Here is a 22369-nt window from a genome sequence, read left to right on the forward strand (position 1 = left end):
TAAATATTAGTTTTTTTTAACTTTGAGTTTGTTTATTATTGGCCTATTTTACATCATTATCTTCAAAATTACATTATCTATAAAGTTTTGGTTATAAAGTTTGTGTGTTTATTACACATTTAATTAAATTAACGTACTTCAAATCTAAACTAAGCGTTTTTCGAGACCAAATTTTGCATATTTTTCTAATATCTCAGAAATGGGTAGTCTTACAGGTCTGGAACATATTTTACTCAATTTTTCAGTTTATTTTACATAAAATCCAATAAATTTAACAACTATTTTTACACCATCAAAACATCAGTTTCTCTTTATTCCCTTTGCTAGAAAATCAGGCAAAATTTTCGCTAGCCGTAGCAAACTAAAAAAAGCTTTTCCAGAAATATTTTTATATAAACTTTTTTTATTAGAGGAAAGCACCTGAGAAGTTCGTCAGGTTACTCTTGGGACACCCTGTAGAATGTTCTTACAGCTAAAACTGAGCTTACTTTCTGTTTATAGCTGTATAAATAAACTTACTCCAGAGCTACATGTCCTGCAAACTGGCCTGCTTGAACGGCCTGGTCATATACAGCTTTGGCTTCCTCCTTCTCCTTCACATAGGCCTTGTACACTTTGTCCTTGACTTCCCTGCAAAATAACAGAAAATATTTACATGATAAAAAAAAACATCTAAATGCCTTCAGTACAAATACAGTAGTGTTCAATAAACAACAAAAACACGATATAATAAATTAGTTGTTATCCTAAATAGGATCAAATAAACAGCAGACCTACTTTAACTAAAATTATTGGACCATTTTCTATACTGAGCTTTTGATATAGTAGAATATATTTAGAATATATTTTAGAATATATAGTATAAATCAGAAGATATTTTTATTACCTCCATAAAGTTTTTAATTATATGAATGCACTAACTGGCGAATGTAAGTTTACATTAAGAATTCTGTAGAAGTAAGAAGCATGTCTAAAAAACCATTAATATTAATGAATGAATAAAAAAACTAGACACAGTGAAAAAGGGTTAAAATCTAAAATTACTCATGCATTAAAGAAGCAGACCAACCATCTGTTGAGATATGGCTATGTTAGCAAGAATCATACAACACAATCAATGCTCTAACTGATAAGTGCCATACATACAATGGTTTGGCCACTCCTGTACTGGCACTGCTGTAGTACATAGATGTTTCAGAAATCAACTTTTTTCAATGTTTTGGTTCAAAACTCATTAGAAATCAACGGCTAAACAATCAACCTTTCGATTGAAGTATATTATTACTAAATAAATCAAACTTTATTCCTTTTAGTATACTCAGAAAGAACCCCTTGTGTGATTAACTGTTTCCAGCAGACCATCCAATTAGTTAAGTCTGCTGTTATTGTTTTGATATCTGCATAATTGCTTTATTTATAGTTTATGTTTTGTTTTATTATTAATTTTTAGATATTTCTGATCAGTACCTTCCCCACCTCAGATCACATTCCAGACTGTCCAATATGATCTGACATCATAAAAGTAGAACGATCTGCATGCGATCTAAGGTCAGGAAGATACCGATCACAAATACCCCTGGCCATCAAAGCGGGCTTTGATGGCGCCTTTGCCGGCACCCTGCACTTCTGGTGATAAAAGAAAAACATCCCTCGAGATAGTACCCAAATTCAAGCTCAGACCATGTAAGCGCTCGCTCGTAAAGGTTATTTTTAACTCTGGTACTACTAGTAATATATTTATGATAGCCTAAACTAATCCTACTTTTATTGTAGTAGTAAGTAATAGATAGGGACAATTATACAAAATTTAAAAAGATAGTTATCAAGCACTTTCAAACACAACAAATTCTTTTAGTAAGAAAGTAATTATAAAAATAATTTATTAGTATTCCTTGAAATATTATGAAAACAGTATGTACTTGTATAATGTTGAATTTTCAGAGGTATATAACAGTTTAACACGTTCACTGTGGGCGGTAACTCTGGTTACCACTGCTACTGTGGTTACCACAGAGCCTTTGTTCTGAAATGAGGTCAGTGTGGGGCCAGCACTCGAGCTATCACAACGATGTATTTCTTGCTCCTCGGAAGGTACTTTTCCCGCATTTTTATGCACTTCGTTTTCACATTAGACTTTTTTATTATTTTAAAAGTTTTTATAGTAGTAAGTGGTTGTGCAACACAATTCATCTTCCCCCGGGATCAAGTGGTGTACAATAACCAAGTTCAAAGCATACAACAGTATTGCCCAGTATTGAGTTCAAACGACAAGGATGACAACATGGACGATGTGGAGTACCAGACGGACTCGAAAGTTGAGGATCACGATTACGAGACCAACCCACGCCAATGGAGCACTCACAATGGGATTGGAATACATTTTTATAAACTTATGTAATACAGTATTTTTTGTATCATTTCAAGTAAACATTTAAATATTTTATACCAAATATTTGTAAATAATAACTGAATTTGAGTGAGTTAGCGGAGATTTATAGAAACTTTTTCACATTTTTATAAACTTTTACATTCATTTTGGTTTTCACATTTACGTATAAATATTGTTTATATGTGTCTAAAACGAATAAAATATAATTTACTTAGCTACAATGTATTCTTTTGGAATATTCCCACTGCCATAAAAGTGCGTTCCCTAGTGCGGGCGGTAACTAGAGTTACCAGCTGGCAAGGAAGACTGTCCTCAGGAGCTAGCGGTAACCACAGTTACCGCATTCCCAAAATGGTAGAGAGTGATAACTTTTGTGATTTATGAGTAATTTTCTTATATTTCTATCATATTTCATCCAAAAGTAAGTAAAAATATATTCTAAAAATTTCAGCATATAGGGAACTCTATAATATAGGGATTTTTAGCAGCAAACGTGTTGAGCTTAGAAACCGCTGAATAAAGCACGCCAGTACAGCAGAAGACACCATCAGTTCGAGTGTTAACTAGGAACCATACATAGAGTATTAGCAAGGACACGACTAGCAAACAAGCCCCAGACTTATAAAATATTTTGGAGATCAAGGAACAATCTCAGTACATTCCCTCATGCTTTAATGAGTTCTCTATTATTTCATACACACTGTTGTAGCCCAGCTTTCCTGCCAGTTGTCCCTTTAACCCTTTAAGTGGCGGTCATTTGTGGTCTCAGTGGCAGGCCGTTTTCGGGTAAATTGCCGTGATCGTTAAACTTATTTTTAGAAAATATTGTATAAGTAATAACCTAGCAACATTATATATTTTTGTTTTCCTTATGAACTATAGAATAAGAATAAATATGATATTTGGTTCCTTATTTTTATTTTCAGATGAATATCATTGTAGGTGTGTAAAGATTTTATTTTAGAAAAAATAATTTTTAAGTTCTACTGTCCGTCACTTTGAAACTACTGGAGCTACAAAATAATGTCATATTCACAGAATATACACAATTTTATTCTAAACAAATTACTACCTATGCATTTTTTTCTATTTACAAGAACAAAAGAGTTAGAATGGAAAAAACTAAATCAATGTACAAACTGTTTTTTTTTGTTTTTTTTTTTTTTACTCCGAGTCACTAGAGTCACTAGTCACTAGGGCTTGTCTTTTCCTCCCAGTAGTGTAGGGCCTATAATAGTGGCTTAGTTTGTCATAGCACAGTATATTTCGTAAATATAAAACAGGAATTGTCTTATCGCAAACCCCTCCCCATCCTCAGACAGAGGTCAAAGTCGAGCGGTCTAGTAGATAACGTGATTACAGAATCTCGCCGCCCGTTCAGCTGGTGCGCCGCATTCTTGTACTTTCGTGTTTTACTGTGTGTGTAATAGATTAGTGATGGGTGACACTATGAGAATTTGGGATTTACCGAGGAGCGAAGAGGGGACCATTAGTTTTTTACAAGATCGTGACTAGTTGCCTAAATCTAAAATATTCGTGGCAGTCGGGAGTTGCGGCTGAAGGTGGAAATCCACTACACTCACTCATCCTTGATATTGCTGCATTCTGGGCGTCACAGGAAACCCATTCACAATTAATAATCGTTGTAAGTTTGTAATTGAAGAGTTGCTTTTTCGTTCTATAATGTTTTTTTCTATAAATTTATATGTTTGTGTTCCTCATACTAGTGTGGTCGGTATAATCCCAAAGTACCCCAACATTTTCCATGACAAACGAATAACCTAAACATTTACTGGTAACACAAACAACGCGATAAACAATAATATACTGACAATAACAGTACGCAAAGTCGCCAAACAAAACAGTGACGAGACGAGTAGACAGCTGTTCTCTCGTCTGCCGCCAGGTCAAACGAAAACTGTTGGATTCATTTAGGCCAGCAAACATTAGTAACATGAATACACACTATACTATATGATATATATAGGAAATGTCATGGAGAATATGATAGTTCAAACTAGGCCTAAAAATAATGGATGGTTGCGGAGCAACAGCCTTAAATGTGAAGCGACGGCTGTGACGGCGCTTGCCACTTCGCGGCGACGTGAATCATACGTCTCAGACGGCGCTTGCCACTTATAGGGTTAATGATCATGTGTTCACATCACTTAGGTGTTTTATTTACTTTGACAGTGCATTTGACATAAAACTTCTCTATACTGCTGCTTCACTTGCCTTGCACGTACAGGCAATCATTCTTGATTGGTAGTCTTCTTCTATATATAACCTTGCTTTCGGTTTTTGTCACTTGATAAAGAGAGCAAATTCACAGAGCAAGCTCTTAAAATATTACTTTTCAATTATTATTATTTCAGTTGACAGTATAGACAGTGTTGATATCTTTGCAAACCATTCATCATCTATGATAAACCGTATGGCTGATTTTTTGGTACTAGTTCAAGACTAGAGGATTCAATCCAAAATTCTTTTTAAATTAATATTAAACAAAAAAACAGATTGCAGCATCAATGTGTGAAAGCATTGTCACACTCACTTAACTAATTTTAAATTTAAATTGCTTTAATGTAGGAGATGATGTGACTGCTAAACGGCTGTACCGTTATCTAACCAGTTTAGAGTAAAGAACAATTATTGATCAATGTGCTGATTGATCATCTACCCTTATAACAACAGAAATATATGTGTCACCGGACAATAAAATAATACAAAGTACACTTCTTATATTCAACAGTTAAAGATGGACTAATGCTTATACATTTAACCACTGATATCTAATAACATTTTCATACTATTTAAACATATTGAGTGCTGTTACATCACCACTGATACGCACATGAGAAACTCTGAGATGAACGCTGACTCAGGCAGGGTGACATAGAAGACAGCTTCACCAGCCTGATCTGAGGGGTTGACAACCCTGCTGGAGACCAGAGTTGTGGCATAACGATACTTGATATCTGATGTGATATGCAATGAGCGGATGATCGGCTTCACTTTCAGCTTCTACAACACAAAATTTAATCAGTAAATAGTTTGGAAGATACATATTTGAAGATAAGAATAGTTTATTGAATATATAATCTTCAAAATTTTAAATCTCAAATTCGTTTAAAAAGTTGTAACATGGAAATCTAATTTTTTTAATGGTCATATAATCTTAAACTCAAAATAAAATCTCTAATTTATCATAATTATAGTGGCAATATATATAAGTTTATAAATAACCATAAAGTGAGGTGAGATAAATCTTATTTGTCTGTTGAATTACATAGTTGTACATTACATTAGTTTCTAGAAAACCATCAAAATTAAGTTACATAAATCACATTTTTGAATACACCTCTACACCTTCAAAATTTAGAAGATAATCATTGTATATTTATTATCTTTTTGAACTAGAAAAAGAATATCACTAGACTGTATATTTTTGTTTAACCAAATTGATTTGTTTTTAAACTATAACTTAATGGGTGAAGTGAATAAAAAGTAGTACTTGCTTCGTTACACTGATTTTGAAGCAATTACTTCGTTTCAAGTGAATAAAAAAGAAAGCGCTACCAAAGAGTAGTACTTGCTTCATAGTTCCGGACCCCGTAGTATTTGCTCCAGATTCATGTGAATAAAACCTAGCAACTACTACCTTGCTATTTTTGTGGAGTCTGGTGTAGGTCAGACTTCGTTTTAGTTCAGTCGGCATCATGGCGATGTTCATGCACGTTCGTGAACGTAAGTTATATCGTGAGCGTCGGCACGTCAGTGACAAACAACTTTTACGGTTTGAGGATGAAAGCATTAATTTTTTGACCGCTGAATTTCTGCCTGAAAGTGATGAGACAATAGGAGGGGCTTTGACACCAAGGGGAAAATGGAAATTTTTTTACGCGCTGTGGCTGATCCAGGATTTCAAATTGGAGTGGCTGAAGATGTCGGAGTCGATCGCTCAACGGTTTGTAAAACCTTTCACTATGTTATGTACTGTATTACTGACCGAGCACATCATTGGATTAAATTTCCGAATTCAGTGAGAAAAATAAATGATGCTCAACTCTTGTGGCAGACCCGTTTTAGGCTGCCTTCGGTTATTGGTGCACTTGACTGTACACAGATTGAAATTCTGAAACCTAGATTGTTTGGTGATGAATATGTGTGCCGGAAAGGATACCCGAGTATAAACGTGCAGGCAACTTGTGATGCGACCGAACAATTCACCAGCATCTGTGCAGAATGGCCGGGTAGTGTTCAAGACTCGAGAATTTGGAGAAATAGCCAGGTAAGAGATGTTATAGCCAGATATGATGGGGCTGCTTGTCTGTTGGGAGACTCGGGGTATGGCATTTCACCTTGGCTTATTACTCCCTTCAAACCTCCTCGCAATCAAGACGAAATGCAATTTAATCGGCTGCACGCTCAAGAAAGAGTTTTCGGTCAAGTTAAAAAAAGGTTTCCTATAATAGCAAACTGTGTGAGGATGTCTCTGGAAAAATTTCCCAAACTCATTGTAAGCTGTGCAGTTCTACATAACATAAGTAAACATTTGAATGATAACTTGACTATCAGCTTGAAGAAAATCCTGCCCTTGAAGAAGAACAAGAAGAGTTAGCTGCGGAAGAACAAATAGAAAATGCCGTAACAAAAACTCGAGGTGTTGAAAAGCGTCAAGAGATTATCCAAATTCTGTTTTAAATAATACTTGACATTTTTTATGCTGCAAAATGTATATATTAATGTAATTGATGGTTGTTTTTAGTTGATTTTTAAGGCTTGTTTAGGCGTCTGTTATTATTTCATACTTAACTTTAATTTTATCGAGCATATTTGTGAAATCTGAAGTTAATATTTTGCATTATTGATGTACTCTTATGTTAAATGTATGTTGTTCTAAAGTATTATAAAAAAATAAAAAAAATAAAAAAATTAAAAATATATATATATGTATGTATTCTTTGTGTAAAGTTTGTTATTGACGATGGATGATTTGAAGGAATAACAGGATTGTGGACATTTGCCATCTTTAAATGTTACAATAAATGATAACACTACGTTTCGAGGAATGGAAATCATCCTCTTTTTCAGGTGTAAAAAACTTAAAACATTAAAATGTGGGCTGTATTTTTGTCACGTTTTATTGTCAAGGAGGTGACATCAGGATCTATTTACAGGTTAATTCTATGTTTAAAGTTAATTGTTGACGATGGTTGATCTGAAAGGAATAAAAGGAAATTCCGGACATTTGTCATCGTTAAGTATTACAAATTAAACACGACGTTTCCAGAACTGGAATTTGTTCTCTTCTGCAGGTAAATTAACTAAAAGATTCCAGTTTTCTAAATGTCTTGTTTAATCGACGATCGCAGGCACACATGATTTTTCTAGTTTTTTTGTTTTAATTATTATTTTTTTATATAATTTTTTTTTGTTTTTTAATTTTATTATTTTTTATTTATTTATTTTCTTTTTATATGGGGGGATAGGATTTGGAACTTACAACAAATTATTTATTAATCAAACAAAGAAAATAAGTCTTCCGTGTCAGTTGAAGCATCATTGACAGTCTTCTTCAAATTGTTTAGCAATATTCTTTCTTTTTCTATCTGGATTTTTTGGAGTTCCATTTGTTGCAGCAACACTGCACGCTGTAATTGCGGAGTGGACATATCCCTTGTTTCGTCCGTTTCTAGCATTGACAGCCTTTTCGCTCCTTTTCTCACAGCTACCACAGGCTGCTTTGATGTAATCACTGAACAACTTGGCTGGTGTTCTACTTCCATGTTATCAGCTCCCTTCTGTTTAGATGAGGTTGTGTTTTTAGCAGATTCACCTTCACAAATTCCTACTGAAGCAGTTCCCGGCACCTTTTTAAAAACAGGATTTTCTTCTTTTGTAAGGAGCAGAAAGAACTCTTTCTCCCAGTCTTTAAGTTTAATTTTTTTGTTTCCAGTTGCTGTTCTATCAGTTTTTTTCTTTATTTTTGTTTTCATGTTGTTCAGCATTTTTGAGAGTTGCGCCGGAGTAACTATTTTCCCGGTGGCTTTAGAATATTCTGAACATATGATATACCAAGCTTTCTTCTTAGCACACATGACACTTGGCACTTTAGACTTTTCTACGACAACTGAATTTTCACTCAATAGTCGCACAAAAAGTGTTCTGTTAACAACGCCCCGTTCAACGTCAGCACAGTCATCACCGGCCTCATCACTTGATGACATAGTCAGCACCCAGAATAAGTGACTGACAGACAGCAGACAAGTGAGTCATGCACCGACGAGCCGGTACATGGATATCCCAGATAAACAGGACTCCGTAGGAACGTTGAGTTTTGTTCACCAACATTCGGTGAGGGGTCATCGATAAGAGAAGGAAAATAAAAGTGAAGTAAGTGCTATAGGGTAGTAAATACTACGGTAGTAAATGCTTCACCAAATCCAGACGGCCCGAAGTACTTACTACCCAGTGGAAGTATATTATTATTCACATCGTTCTGAGAAAATGCTACTACTTCGAAGTATTTACTTCAAGTAAATACTACTTTTTATTCACTTCACCCATTGAGTACAAGTTTTTAAATCAAAGAAAATGTAAGAAAAATATTCTTTGGACTCATAACTTGAAGATAGGTAACATGTTTAATGTAATAGTCATGTGCAAATTAATTTTCTTATATCAGGCAATTTATAGATAAAGTATTTTAGCCTTGTCACTCATTCACTTTTATATCAGATTTACAAAGACATATTGTAAAACTATTCTTATATTTTTAGTTGGAATTACTAAGCCGGTATCACAGCAACTTACTGGGGTTGTTGAGTCAGGTTCTGGAACCTCGGCCTCACCTTCACTGGGAGCCAGAGTAACCATGTCCTGGGTGGAGAAGTGTATCCCTAGCACCAGTAACAGACACAGTGGCATAGACCACATCCTCCTATTAAAAACATATGCTTAATCAATAATTAAAATGCAAAATATTTAACTTTAACAAGCATCTTCAGTAATGTTTTGAACATCTCAGCATCCGAATAAGAATGGCAGAATGTTATACTAGAGTCCATATCTAAAAATCACAGCACAGTAAAATTGGATTATGTGCAGAGATACTAATTTTTAATGGTCATTATTACCTACAAGTGTGCTTGCTAATCCTGAGGAGGGTTCACTTCCTGCTGTTTTATACCTGCCAGTGGAACTAGCATTGTGGGAACAGGACCAAAGTGTCACTTAAATCTGGGCAACCCAATGCATTTGTCCAGGAGCAGCGAATCTCGAACTACAAATGTTGAAATATAGGGGTAAAAAACCAGTAGTACAGTATGTCTATAGTAGGCTTACTGCGGAGAATGACTGTTGGGGAGTGGGTGGGACTTTTAATGTTAAACGCTTTTTAAAGACTAAATATGAGGGAGTATGGTTTCTTATGTCCGCTTTGACTAAAAAAAGTTGGAACAGATCCAGCCTCTAATTCCAAGGAAACATGACTAAGATAGAGCCCATTATCTCTCTTCATGGTACCTCTACAGGATGTGGTCGCTATCCCCTAATCTGACCCATCCTCAATATTCTGTCACTTCGGAAACAGATTAAATGTGCTTTAAAGATGAAATACAATGAGAGATTACCTTATCTTCTCATCCTAAGTTACCAGGACATAAGCAAACAGTTAAGCTCTTTTTGAGTCCAAACTTATGGTCTTAATATTTCAAGATAGGATTAGGTGCAGGGATTTTTGTAATGATCATTATGTTAACATCTGTTGTGCTTGAAACATCTCAGCTTACAGATAAGCATAGCTAATAATGCAATTATTTAATACCAGTCTGTCCAGACCTCGTGCAGCAAGATGACATTGAATACAGACAAGAGAATTTCTTCCAGTGGTCATCATTGACCGGAGGTGGGTGGGAAATCTCAGTGTACAGACAGGAATGATGACCAGATCTTTCTGGCCTGGTGCGGTAAGATTTGTTATAGATATGGCAATACCCCTCAACAACTTTCTTAGGTGTTGTACAGATCTTTCCAGTAAGGAATCGACCATAGTAAATTTTTCATCAATGTGGGAAGATGCAATGCTTGGAAAGACATTGTGCATATACAAATAAACTTTATTATATTATTTGATAAAAGATAATGACATCTAATTTCAATTAAAAGGGATGAAACCACTTCCCTTGTGCATTATTAATACACCGGCAATGTGGCACTATGCAATCATGACAATGCAATCAGGCCTGTTGTAGTTTATGGTTGCGAAGCGTGGACACTCACCAAACAGGACATAAATAGATTGAGAATATTTGAAAGAAAGATTTTAAGAAGAATTTACGGTCCTGAATTAAGACAAGGAACATGGAGGAGGCGAAAAAATCAGGACCTGCTTGATTTTTTGAGCGGTGAGGATATTGTACGCTTCATTAAGGCCCAAAGAATTAGGTGGCTCGGACATCTGACGAGAATGAACGACAACAGAGTCGTGAAGAAGGTTGCTGAGTGGACTCCTGCTAATACAAGGCCCAAGGGAAGACCTCGGATGAGATGGAGAGACGATGTGGTTGCTGACCTAAGAAAGATTGGAGCAAGAAATTGGAGAGAGGTCGTCGAGGACAGACCCCAATGGAGACTACTGATTCACCAGGCCAAGACCCATGGAGGGTTGTAGCGCCGAGGGAGTAAGAGAGTAGTAAGTATATCCTGTTTTAAGAAATAAGCTAAGTATACAATTATTATTAATATTATATTGATTAAATTATCATTAACTTTAATAATTTTGATAAAAGTGTTGCAAACAACACCTATAAAAAGTTCTTTTTTTATAATTTAGTAACATAGCTAGCTAAAAAAGTGAGAAATAAAAGTAATTTCTTATTAAATTCTTGTCACTTTTTACAGTAAGATTATATAATTATTGATCCTATTGAAGTCAACTATGTATGGTAAAGGAGCCAAATAAATCTAAGTGTTAATGCCAATTTCTAGATCAAACCTTTAAACTTGCGATTATAGACCAAAGAGATCTGTTCTTGGGAAAATTACTTAAGTTAAAAGTTAAAAGATCTCAACGTCATGAAAACGTTCTCCCTTTACCCAGGTGAGGATATCATGAGTCTGAGCAGAGCCAATTCAATGCTTTGGCGCAATCCAATTAAACACAAATAAATCAATTTTTATCCCCTACATATTTAATTACTCATCAAATAATATAAATCCTTTCTTTATGTAACTTTTGTATGATCCTTACTGAATACTAATCCCCTGTCTGAAATACACAATGGCTTAGCGTATCTGCTTCTTGAGAAAGAGTTCCGAATAGAGTCTTCAGATTTGTGGAATTTTGGTTTGGATATGGATATCTTGTAGTTCCTCATCATGAGACCTGACAGGTTTACCAACCCTTAAGGACAAACAAGAATTCCTTCATCTGGTACTTCCCTTCAAATCAATGGGACACTTAAGTATTCTTCAAACTTCCACATCCCTATCATAACTCGACTCAACCATTTTTCACTAAGCGGCATCCAGTACCATAACAAGCAAGGCTCATGTAACAGAAGAATTCTTAATGGCAGCACATCAATTTTTTTTATCAATCACCACAAATTTTAAATGTGAACTGACAACCTTGCAGTTATAACACAGAAGTTCCATTATGTGAACACACATCCACTTGAATTTCACTTTTAAGTACTTCTAACCTATTTTACTGTTATCAACTGTAAAATACTAATTTAAATCAACATGTCTGTGTAACATATTTGTAGTATATTTACTTATTCATTTTCCCTTGCAAATAACTTAAGCTTATTAAATTCTTGTTAATTATGATTCTTATATTAAATTCTTAGCCTAAGTATATGCAAATATTACATTTTTGCTTGCCCTCTTTAAACAATATCACTGCTGTCTGTTCCTAGCACACAGTATCACATACAGGTAATAATACTTAATAATAACTATTTATTATTATTTTATAATTATTAGGTGTAATAATTTATTATTAGGCCTAAAATTAAATTTCAGATACAAAAATAAAAAATATTTAAGCCATCAATGTTATGATGCTTGCACACTGTTATTGGATCAGAATTAATAAAGCCTCTCTCTCAGAGAGCTGGCAAAATGTCTCTTCTGTCTGTGTGTATGGTATTTGAAGAAGACCCATAGACCTAATATTTTCATGGTGCTTCATTTCTATATAAAGGCAATATCAAGTTATAGAAATATCTTTAGTATTTACTATTTCTAAGAGGGCTGGCACATTCCTTTCATAGCTCTCTCTCTGTTTACTACAGAATATCTTAAAAACTAATTCAGCTAAGGATTTGAAATTTTCCATGAAACTTCATTTATATCTACATAAAGAAAGATTGAGTTTGATAATAGTGTACATCCATCCATATGATTTCGCCGATTGCTAGTGAAGCCTAACATTCTGGTGGATATTTTTATAATAAATTGAGCTGTATGTAGACTCAAAAATTTCCATATAACTTAATTCCTACATAGATATCTTCCTGTTAAATGATGGCCCATGAGCCTTTATGGGTTACCTATGTTCAAACTATCCACAGGATGTCGATTTCATCTGTAGACTTAATGTTTTTTGAAATTTTCTACATAGATAAGATTGAGCAATGATAGTGGTCCCTGTGTGTTATTTGACTAGGTATCAATTTCTTTGCGAGTTAAACATTGATTTTTTGTCTCATTGTGTGTTTCTCCACAGAATATATTAATATATTGAGAATGAAATGGTTTCCCATATTCATAACTTCTTATACTGTTAATTTGTTCTATAATGGTGTTGGCTGAGGGTAATAAAAAAATGAACATTACTACAACTCAAATTACACCATTAGGTTAATTAAAAGCATACAAGGCATTTTATAAAGTGTGTAAATAAAAGATTACTAACAAATAGTAGATGTAGATAGTATGAATACAAATCTATTAGTAAACTTAGTTAATTGAAAACAATTTGTAAAAATCAAGTTTTGTAAACTTTACCTTCAGTCCTTTTTAATCAACTAACAAGTTGTTATGATTGATGATATTTTATTTGAGGTAGTAACAGCCATAAAATGTTAACTAGCTTGGAAAATGAATTTTTATTATTTCTTTGTAAATAACTAAATAGTAAGTTATTGTGCATAACTTATAATTAATTTTTTGTCTTTACTTTTATAACAAAAATGTAAATAAACATGTACATATTTGTATGAACGACTTGTACATTAACAAATCACATTTTAAGTTATTTGATACTCATATCAGTTCTCTTTATACAATTATTTGACTCTCAGATTTTGACATCTCCTAAAAAGGAATAGAACTGAAGGATAGTCTTTGTTTTGAAATGTACTTATTTTTTAATTTTATTTCCATACACTTGGTATGTACTATAATGTCATATTTTTACAATTAATTTTTACATAATTATACATTGTAAACAATAAAACCTGCCTTTGAAAAATGTATATTTTATGATAAATTAAAAGAACCATCTTTATTTTATTGTAAAATTGAGTAGTTTTAATGATTCAGCAATATCAACATTAATTTATTAATTAATGTACTTATTAAAATACAAGTTTAATTGGAAATTCAGTTTGGTGTAGGCCTCTTGTAAAATACAGCTACAAATAAAAGGTCAAATTAAGGCTAACTTCCTAAAAAATTTTTAGTAATAATGAAAACGTTATCTAATTTGGTATCAATTTACAAAATCGTGACCATGGAAAGGTATGTTCATTTTTTTTTCCTGAAAACTACAATTTTTCCTGAAAACAATAGTGAAGAAAAAATTCGTCGGCAACGAAAATCAAAGGAGTTACGATTTTTTTAAATCCTCTGAAAACTCTGTTTTTGACAGTACCTCTGGCAATTTTACTGAAATGATGACGTTAATCCTGTCAACGATGCCTGCCCGCTGCGCAGTGCTGCGCACTGCTTGCTCTTTTAGAAAAAAAATTAACTCGAGCTTGCAAAAGTCGAATCCCAGATCACGTGATGCCCCTGATCCTTAACCCTCCAAGTGTTGTTCGACAAAATTTTGTCGGTTATTTTCAATCTTTAATGCAATAATGCCCGAAAGGCATCAATATAATACAATGATATACTTTCCCCCCAGTTTATATGCACCTGTGATAATAACACTTGGCTATAAATGCCCAACCCATGAAAAAAAGTCCATTTTTCATGGTCACGGTATTGTAAATAAATACCTCTAATTTTTTAGTAAAAACAGTGTCACAACACATAACAAACCCCTGCCTGGACTGTGTTCTAATACACTTTATAAGCAATGTGTAGGCCTAAACCACATGGAAATAACAGCAAATTAAAATTACTTTCCCTAGTATATGTGAAAATTTAGAGAAGCAAATTAATTACTTGCCTGTTGTACATTTTGAAGATGAGAGTCGACTAGAACTGAACAAGGAAAATCAAATGACAGGACTCAGACTGGCAAGAGGTCTGAAGTCGCAGCCGCTGGCACCGCTCCAAGTCACCGTGACTTCTCAACTCTGTAAACAATAGAGAATCAGCTGGGCCGTGGTAGCTGACGAGTTTTAACGTAAGATCAGCTGACGCATGAATAGAATTCTAGGAACACAAAAATAAATAATTCTCATTACACTTCTTCACGGACAGTTATTTACGGGTTTTCCAAACTAGTCGCTAGGTTTGTAATTTCTGGGAATGATCAGTTTGCAAAGTAAATTACTAGGATATAATTGATGACAAGAAGGATCATAACCTGTACGATGACTCAGAATGTGCATCTGATTTTAAAACCGGTTTCACCAGAACCTGTTTCGCGAACTGCGAACTTATAAAGCTGGTCTGGACAAGGCCACACTAGAATTCTAGTGTGGCCTTGGTCTGGAACTGCTATTTGATTTTAGTTCTTGCATATATTTATTCATACAAAAGGAGACTATTGGGGTTACGAAAATGTTTGTAGACTCTGGTGACCTTCCGAAAATTTTTAATGTGGGCCAAGATAAGTCAGTCATAAAAATATGTGGGCAAAATTGAAGATTTGAATTGGGCGTGAAATGAAAAATGTTCTCTGGTGTTTAAATAACAACCGTTTTTTTTTTTTTTTTTTTTTTTTTTTTTTCATTTAAGAAAACCCTACGCAATAGTAGTCAATAATATTATATAACATGGTCCATAAAAGGTAAGATGTTAGTTTGCTTGGATATGTTGCAGAATAACTGAAAATATGCTATTACTAAACATGCGCAATACCATTTGTAAAATGAGGATCCGACATATTCTACTTAAAATCGTGTCCGTCCGTCCGTCAGTCACCATCTGTGCTATCACTCTTGATACTCAGAACCAGAACTATCACTTTTAAATTGTGTGTGCTTAAGTAGCTCAAATGTAATATTTTTAATTATTATCACTTTATCGTTCGTTATAAGACTTTGTTCACCATTTGTTTCTATTTAATATTAACTAAACTTTGAAATACCTAAAATGTTGTTGGACTATATCTTTAACTAATCGAGAGAAGGATTACTTACTGAAGAGCCAATCCGAGGTCAGCTGGTGCAGATTGATTCACTAATATTTTGTAAGTTTGTTATTCTAACGACCTCAGAAAAAGAGGTATTACTATAGAGTCTGTCTATACCCTGCAATATCCTGATTGCAATCGAAGGCAACTATACCACCCAGTCATTCTGCCCACCATACTGAAATGAGGTACATTTCAATTGTCTTTTATTGTTCAGAATCAGACGTTCCTATTCGCTCATTTGCACAAATGAGATAAGAATACAATGTTTCGTAATATACGAAATATAATATAATATATATAATATTCGAATACGATTAATAATTTTACTGCTTTTTCAGAGCAAAATTACATTTCTGAACCACTTTATTACGAAAAGTATTACTGTGTCTTCTTCTACATCGTGAATTATTGCCTCTTGTATTAATTACCAGTTCTTTTCTGAAACTCCGCTAGTCAATTAATCATGCAAGACAATTAGTATTTTAAACCTTTCCACAAAGCACTGCGTAGCACTATGTACTTGTTCATATGTACAAATCTACTACTTTCGCCTTATATTCGTGCTGCATACTTATATGAGGTGTTTTTACTTTTCCTCCATAGTAAAATTAAATAAAAGCAAATTAAAATTTACTCCTATCCATCGCATTATTCTACTAAGATTAGTAATTGTGAGGAGGATCTGAAACGATTTATAGGATCCCCAATATACCGAAAATGATCTTGGCAGAATTCCTGAGCCAGGTTGCTACAGTTACAGATAGTCTTGTAAAAAACAAACATCACAAAGCGTCCTCGGAATGTTGCCAGTCAAAATGGCAGAAAATGAAAACCAAAATGATGTCTTTTGGTCGCATATTTGTTCAGATCTCAGAACTTGAGCTTTTGTAATCAATTATCAATTAATCAGTTTATTGCTCACACACCAGATGTAGTTTGTTTACAAGAGACCTGTACAAGTGAAAATACAGAGGAGATCCTAAATACTTGCCATGTTTTGGCTGATTGTTTCTTGAAGGGCACAATCTTAAAGGTGGAGCAGCAGTTCTGGTGACGTAGTCATTGCAAATTAGACATTAATCTTTGAATTAAATTAAATTGATCTTAGGAAAGTTTTTTAATTTGGTAAATATCGCTATGTAAGATTAACGTTTGAAAATCTCCGGAAAAGTTTTTTTGTTTTTCTCATGTCTACAGTTTTTTAAAGCTATAAATCAACATTTTACTTCAATATGTTTTTGCATAAACGCAAGTTTTTAAGAATGCCTTAGCGGTTTTTGTTAAACATTTCATAGCCGCTGAATTAGTTAAAACTGAATAAACCACACATACATGTAATCTTCTTTAAAGAGTATGATTTAGATTTATTCCAAGTAATATTTAACCACCAATGGGTAACGAAGTGAATGGATATGAGAAAACTTCACTATCAGGATTTCTCAGGACCCATTTCTGTTGAGAGTGGAGACAGTGTAAAGTCCTGATCATCTTACAACACTATGTATATTGTAAGGCTCGCCATACGAGTTCCTGAATAGACAACTGTTAATCTCAATGATAACCTAAGCTCCTAAGAAGATACGGTTGAAAACATGACCTGACTTTTGAACAGCCTAAATGTTAACAAATATAGCCACGAAGAAAATTCTTCATCCTAATCCTGTAATTTCTTATATTCTTCCTTCCCACCACAACGTTTCCGACTATGCCACTGCTAAAGAACTATAAATATAGAATATGTTATTTACCTTATTTATATTATTCTATAAAAATCGAATGGCGTCTGTCTGTGTGTTCGTGTTACTCAATCTCACAAACACTAATAGACCGATCGTTCTGAAATTTTACATGAACATTCTTGGGATCCCTGGTTAACATATAGGCCTATTCTTATTTCAAAAAACTCATTCAGTTTACGCCCCACTGGTCTCTATATGTTAGACAAATATTGTTTTGATATTTTGACAATTAATGAACATTGGCTGGATAAAGAAGAATCAACACTGTATATACCAACTGGTTATACCTTAGCCAGCATTTTTTGTAGAAACCCACCATTAAAAAGAGGTGGAAGCTCAATTTTTGTAAAGAATTGTATTGACTTTAAATTGTTAGATATTGACAAGTTTTGTGTTGATTACTCCTTTGAGGCAGCTGCTATAATCTTGTCAAAGATTAATGTCATTGTTGTAACTGTTTACCGTACTCCAAATTCTGATACCAACCAATTTTTCCATAGGTTAGAGTTTATCGTAGAATTTTTAAATGAAAAATTTGCAAATTTAAAACTTATTTTAACTGGTGACTTTAATATAAATATTAACAATAAATCTAATGAATGTAATTGTTTTCTGAACATACTTCGCTCTTTGAATTTATACTGTTTAAATGAGCAAAACACTAGACAAGAAGCCTGCTTGGATAATATAATAACAAACCTTAATGAGTCAAACATAGTACAATGTCAAGTGTTAGATCCTAATTTGTCTGACCATGCTGGTGTATCTGCAGTGTTTTTTGACTTGATCATAGTTGACAACAATAGTGAAAAAGTTTCATTTTTGTTAAAAAGAATGCTTTCTGCTAATTCAGTCTTAAAGTTTAAGGAACAACTGTCACAATTTAACTGGACACAACTTACGAAGTGCACCAATGTTAACCAAGCTTTTGACTACTTCTTATTTATTTTGACAACTTCTCTTGAAGAATGCTGTAAAACTAAAAAAATAAAAAAAAGTAAATTTAAAAGGCCAAAAATCACATGGTTCACACCAGAGTTAAAAAAATTTAGAGATTTTATTGTTACCTTATATGATAGATATAAGTTATCGGTAGGGGGAGAAAGTGAACAACTGCATAAAAACGTTTATAATGAAGCAAAAAAATTATATAAGGCTAAAATTTTAGAAGGCAAAATATCTGCGAATGACGAATATATAAAGAATTCTAAGAATAAATGTAAAGCTGCTTGGAATATTATAAAGCTTGAGACCAACCGTTTTAAAGTTAGTCAAGAAGTACCTGTTAATACTAATGATTTTAATGACTATTTTATAAGCTCTGTTTCACTTACACCAACAAATAATGTTTTAGCAATTGAGTTTGTTGATGATTATATTTTAAGTTGTAACGGTGGGGTCAGTTGTTTTAAGTGGCAAAGCATTGATAACACTAAGGTGTTAAAGTGTGTCTCAAAGTTAAGTTCGTCCCAAAGTGAAGATTATTATGGGTTCTCTAACAAACTTTTAAAAGAAATAATCGATGTACTTGTAGACCCATTAACTTTTTTGTTCAATATGATGTTGGAATATGGTGTCTTTCCTGAAGCATTAAAAGTGACCAAAGTCATTCCAATTTATAAAAAGGGTGAGAAATCACATCCTTCCAGTTATCGGCCAATCTCTTTGGTACCTATATTTAGTAAGGTTTTTGAAAGTTGTGTAAAGGACCAACTAAGTTTATATTTTTACAATAATAATTTATTATGTAAAGATCAATTTGGGTTTCTTCCAAACTTAAACACAACCAAAGCCATAGAAGCAATAATAGAAAACGTTTTAGAGAATTTTGAAAATAAATTTTTGTCGTCTGCAACTTTAATAGATCTCACAAAAGCATTTGACTCCATCTCTCATGAACTGATTGTAAGTAAATTCAATAGCTATGGAGTTAGAGATTCTGAACTACAGTTAATTTCCTCTTACTTAAGTAATAGAAAACAAATGGTTGTAACAGGCTTGGAACTATCTGATTTTAAAACAATTCAAGTTGGGGTACCGCAAGGATCTGTTCTGGGTCCTTTTCTATTTATAGTTGCTGTGAATGATTTTTCATTCAATGTGCCATGTAAAGCAGTACTATATGCCGATGACACCACTCTTCTGAATCAAAGTAAAGATTTGAATGGGTTATTGTTAGAAGAAAATAATTCAATGATAGCAGCTCAGGAATGGTTCAAAGTCAACGGGCTACTTGTCAACAGTAGTAAAACTGAAAATATTGTTTTCTCATTGAATAAACTTATAAATGAAGGTACTAAACCCGTTAAACTATTAGGATTATATCTAGATAGTAGGCTTAGCTGGGAATGTCAAATAAATCAATTGTGTATAAAACTATCTAGAGTTACTTATTTATTAAGAAAACTAAAAAATTGTGTTAGTTTCCCAATGTTAGTTGCTGCTTACTATGCCTTCTTTAATTCCCATTTATTATATGGAATAACACTTTGGGGCAACAGCTCACAATCACTAAAAGTGTTCAAATGGCAAAAAAAAGCTATTAGGATAATGGCAAATATCTCAGGTAGAGAATCATGTGTTCCATATTTTAAAGAATTCCAGATAATGACTCTTCCATGTATGTACATATATTTTAGCTTAGTTAGTGTTAAGGAAAACTTAAATAATTATAATTTTAGAAATGAAGTTCACACCTATAATACTAGACAAAATTACTTACTTGATTGTATTTCTATAAAACTAGAAAAATAAAAAAAAGCCATGTGTTTATGAAAATAAAATTATTTAATAAGTTACCAAAAGAAGCATGGTCTGTAAACCTTAGCAGATTTAAATTTATTCTGTCAAAATGGTTGAAAGAAATTGCCTTTTACTCTGTTAGTGATTTTTTGGCCTGTGATATTAGTACTTTAAGATTTTAACTGTATTTTTAAATGTCATCTTGTTTTTTAATTTATTTTGTAATTTTAATGTCTATGTGTTATCTATTTATTTATATAGATATATATTTATGTCTATGTTTATTAAACAGTCAAGATATTTACTCTTTAGGAAGATGCTTAAATATATAATAAATTTCTAGACCTTATGTAAAATATAAATAATGTTTATTAACTGTTTATTTATTTTGCACATGTATATTTTTTTTTTTTTTGTAGAAATTGTATTAGATGAAACTGTATTTTATTTGACTTTGTCTATTGCCATGTGCTTAACGACAATAAAATTCTTGATTCTTGATTCTTGATTCTCTAAGTGCCGAAAAATGCCATCCTAGTCTCAAAAACACAGCAAACATATTATTAACTAGCAATTGCCCGCGACTTCGCACGCAATTTCTTAGTCTTTGCTCGTGTATAAGCACTTCTGGTTGAAAACGAAATACTAGGTTAGACATAACCTAATTAGTGAATTCCACTGATAAAGTACCATTTCAGGGTTATCACAAATAAAATTATTAAAAGCGTATTTACCAGCAATTAATTGTAAACTATAGAGGATTTCAAGAACTATGCACTTTGCTATCTACCAATGTTAAATCATTGATTTTTATGTTTGGTTTGAAAACCACGTCTTTTAATAAATATTTATTTCCACCATACATTTCGATACTTAACTCGTATTATACTTCAAAATAAATGTTATGCCACTGACTCCGCTGAAGTGGCATGCAAAATTTCAAGCCCCAGCCCTGAGCTCAGCCAAATTCCATGGAGTGACATGCACCATCATCGAACTCAATGTTCCTTGTATAGAAATGAAGCTCCTTACAAAATTCAAGACCGTAGGTCGTTCGTTCTCGAGATGTGCGAACAGACAGGCAGAAATTAAAATGTTCCAGCCCCTCGAGAGTTATAGGCTTGCCAGTGCTCGGCCCATTATATTTAGTTACGTTATGATTATTACCAATTATCAAAGGAGATTTCACAGTTATAGCTTTGTTTCTAACCTTAAATTGAACCAAACTCAATTAATGTAAATTATTTTGTTAGTTAGTTTAATTAGTTGTAAGGAAATTATCATTTAAGTTCATACTTATATTTTTGACAACAACTTTAAACACGGATTTCTGCGTGTTCTTTTCCGTCGATAATAGCTGGGTATCGAATGAGTTACAAAGGACTGAAATATGTCCGATGAAGTCCATGGAAGAGAGTTACCGTATTTGTGTAGCTACATTACGCTGGTAAATTAAACAGCCCTGCCTCTTGTCTTAAAACAAAAACCACTATGTAACTATTTAGACAATGAGATTGCCATCATCACACGATGGTATAATCTAAGACAGACACGTCTTAAGAACGTTTTAGAAGTCACTAAGACCCCTCCCAATATTCTCAGTAGGAATTTTTTTTTTAATTAACACTACAGAGCGTTTAAACATTGCAATTTATTATGTATGTTTACATATAATTATAACGATGGAAAATGTCCAAAATCCTGTTATCCTTTTAAATCTTCCGTTGACAATAACAACAAATAAGTAACAATCATGTAAACAAAAGAATTCTCAAGTGGTTAGAGAATCGTTTGTTATTTATTTTCAGTATAAACAAACAGCACAAGCGATCTCATGAGAATTGTATGTAAATCACAATGTTCTTGTAGCCTAAGATGGAAAACTTATTCTTGTACAACAATAAAATCCGTGTCTATTATTGCGTGTGTTTAAAAATTAGGCGTATATGACGT

At 33.3% G+C, this 22369-nt stretch overlaps 1 protein-coding gene across 1 annotated transcript in view; it reads right to left on the reverse strand.

Moving 5' to 3' along the window:
• Positions 1–22369, reverse strand: part of LOC124366836 (inter-alpha-trypsin inhibitor heavy chain H4-like) — an 89682-nt gene that overhangs the window by 35919 nt on the left and 31394 nt on the right. The window contains exons 2-5 of the mRNA XM_046823459.1: positions 14799–14928; positions 9206–9332; positions 5244–5413; positions 520–630 (exon numbers count right to left, since the gene is read on the reverse strand). Of these exons, the coding sequence (XP_046679415.1) occupies positions 520–630; positions 5244–5413; positions 9206–9332; positions 14799–14809 (419 nt within the window). The 5' untranslated portion in view covers positions 14810–14928. The remainder of the gene's footprint in view (positions 1–519; positions 631–5243; positions 5414–9205; positions 9333–14798; positions 14929–22369) is intronic.

This window comes from Homalodisca vitripennis, chromosome 1 (genome assembly GCF_021130785.1).
Source record: "Homalodisca vitripennis isolate AUS2020 chromosome 1, UT_GWSS_2.1, whole genome shotgun sequence".
Taxonomy (NCBI): Eukaryota; Metazoa; Arthropoda; class Insecta; order Hemiptera; family Cicadellidae; genus Homalodisca; species Homalodisca vitripennis.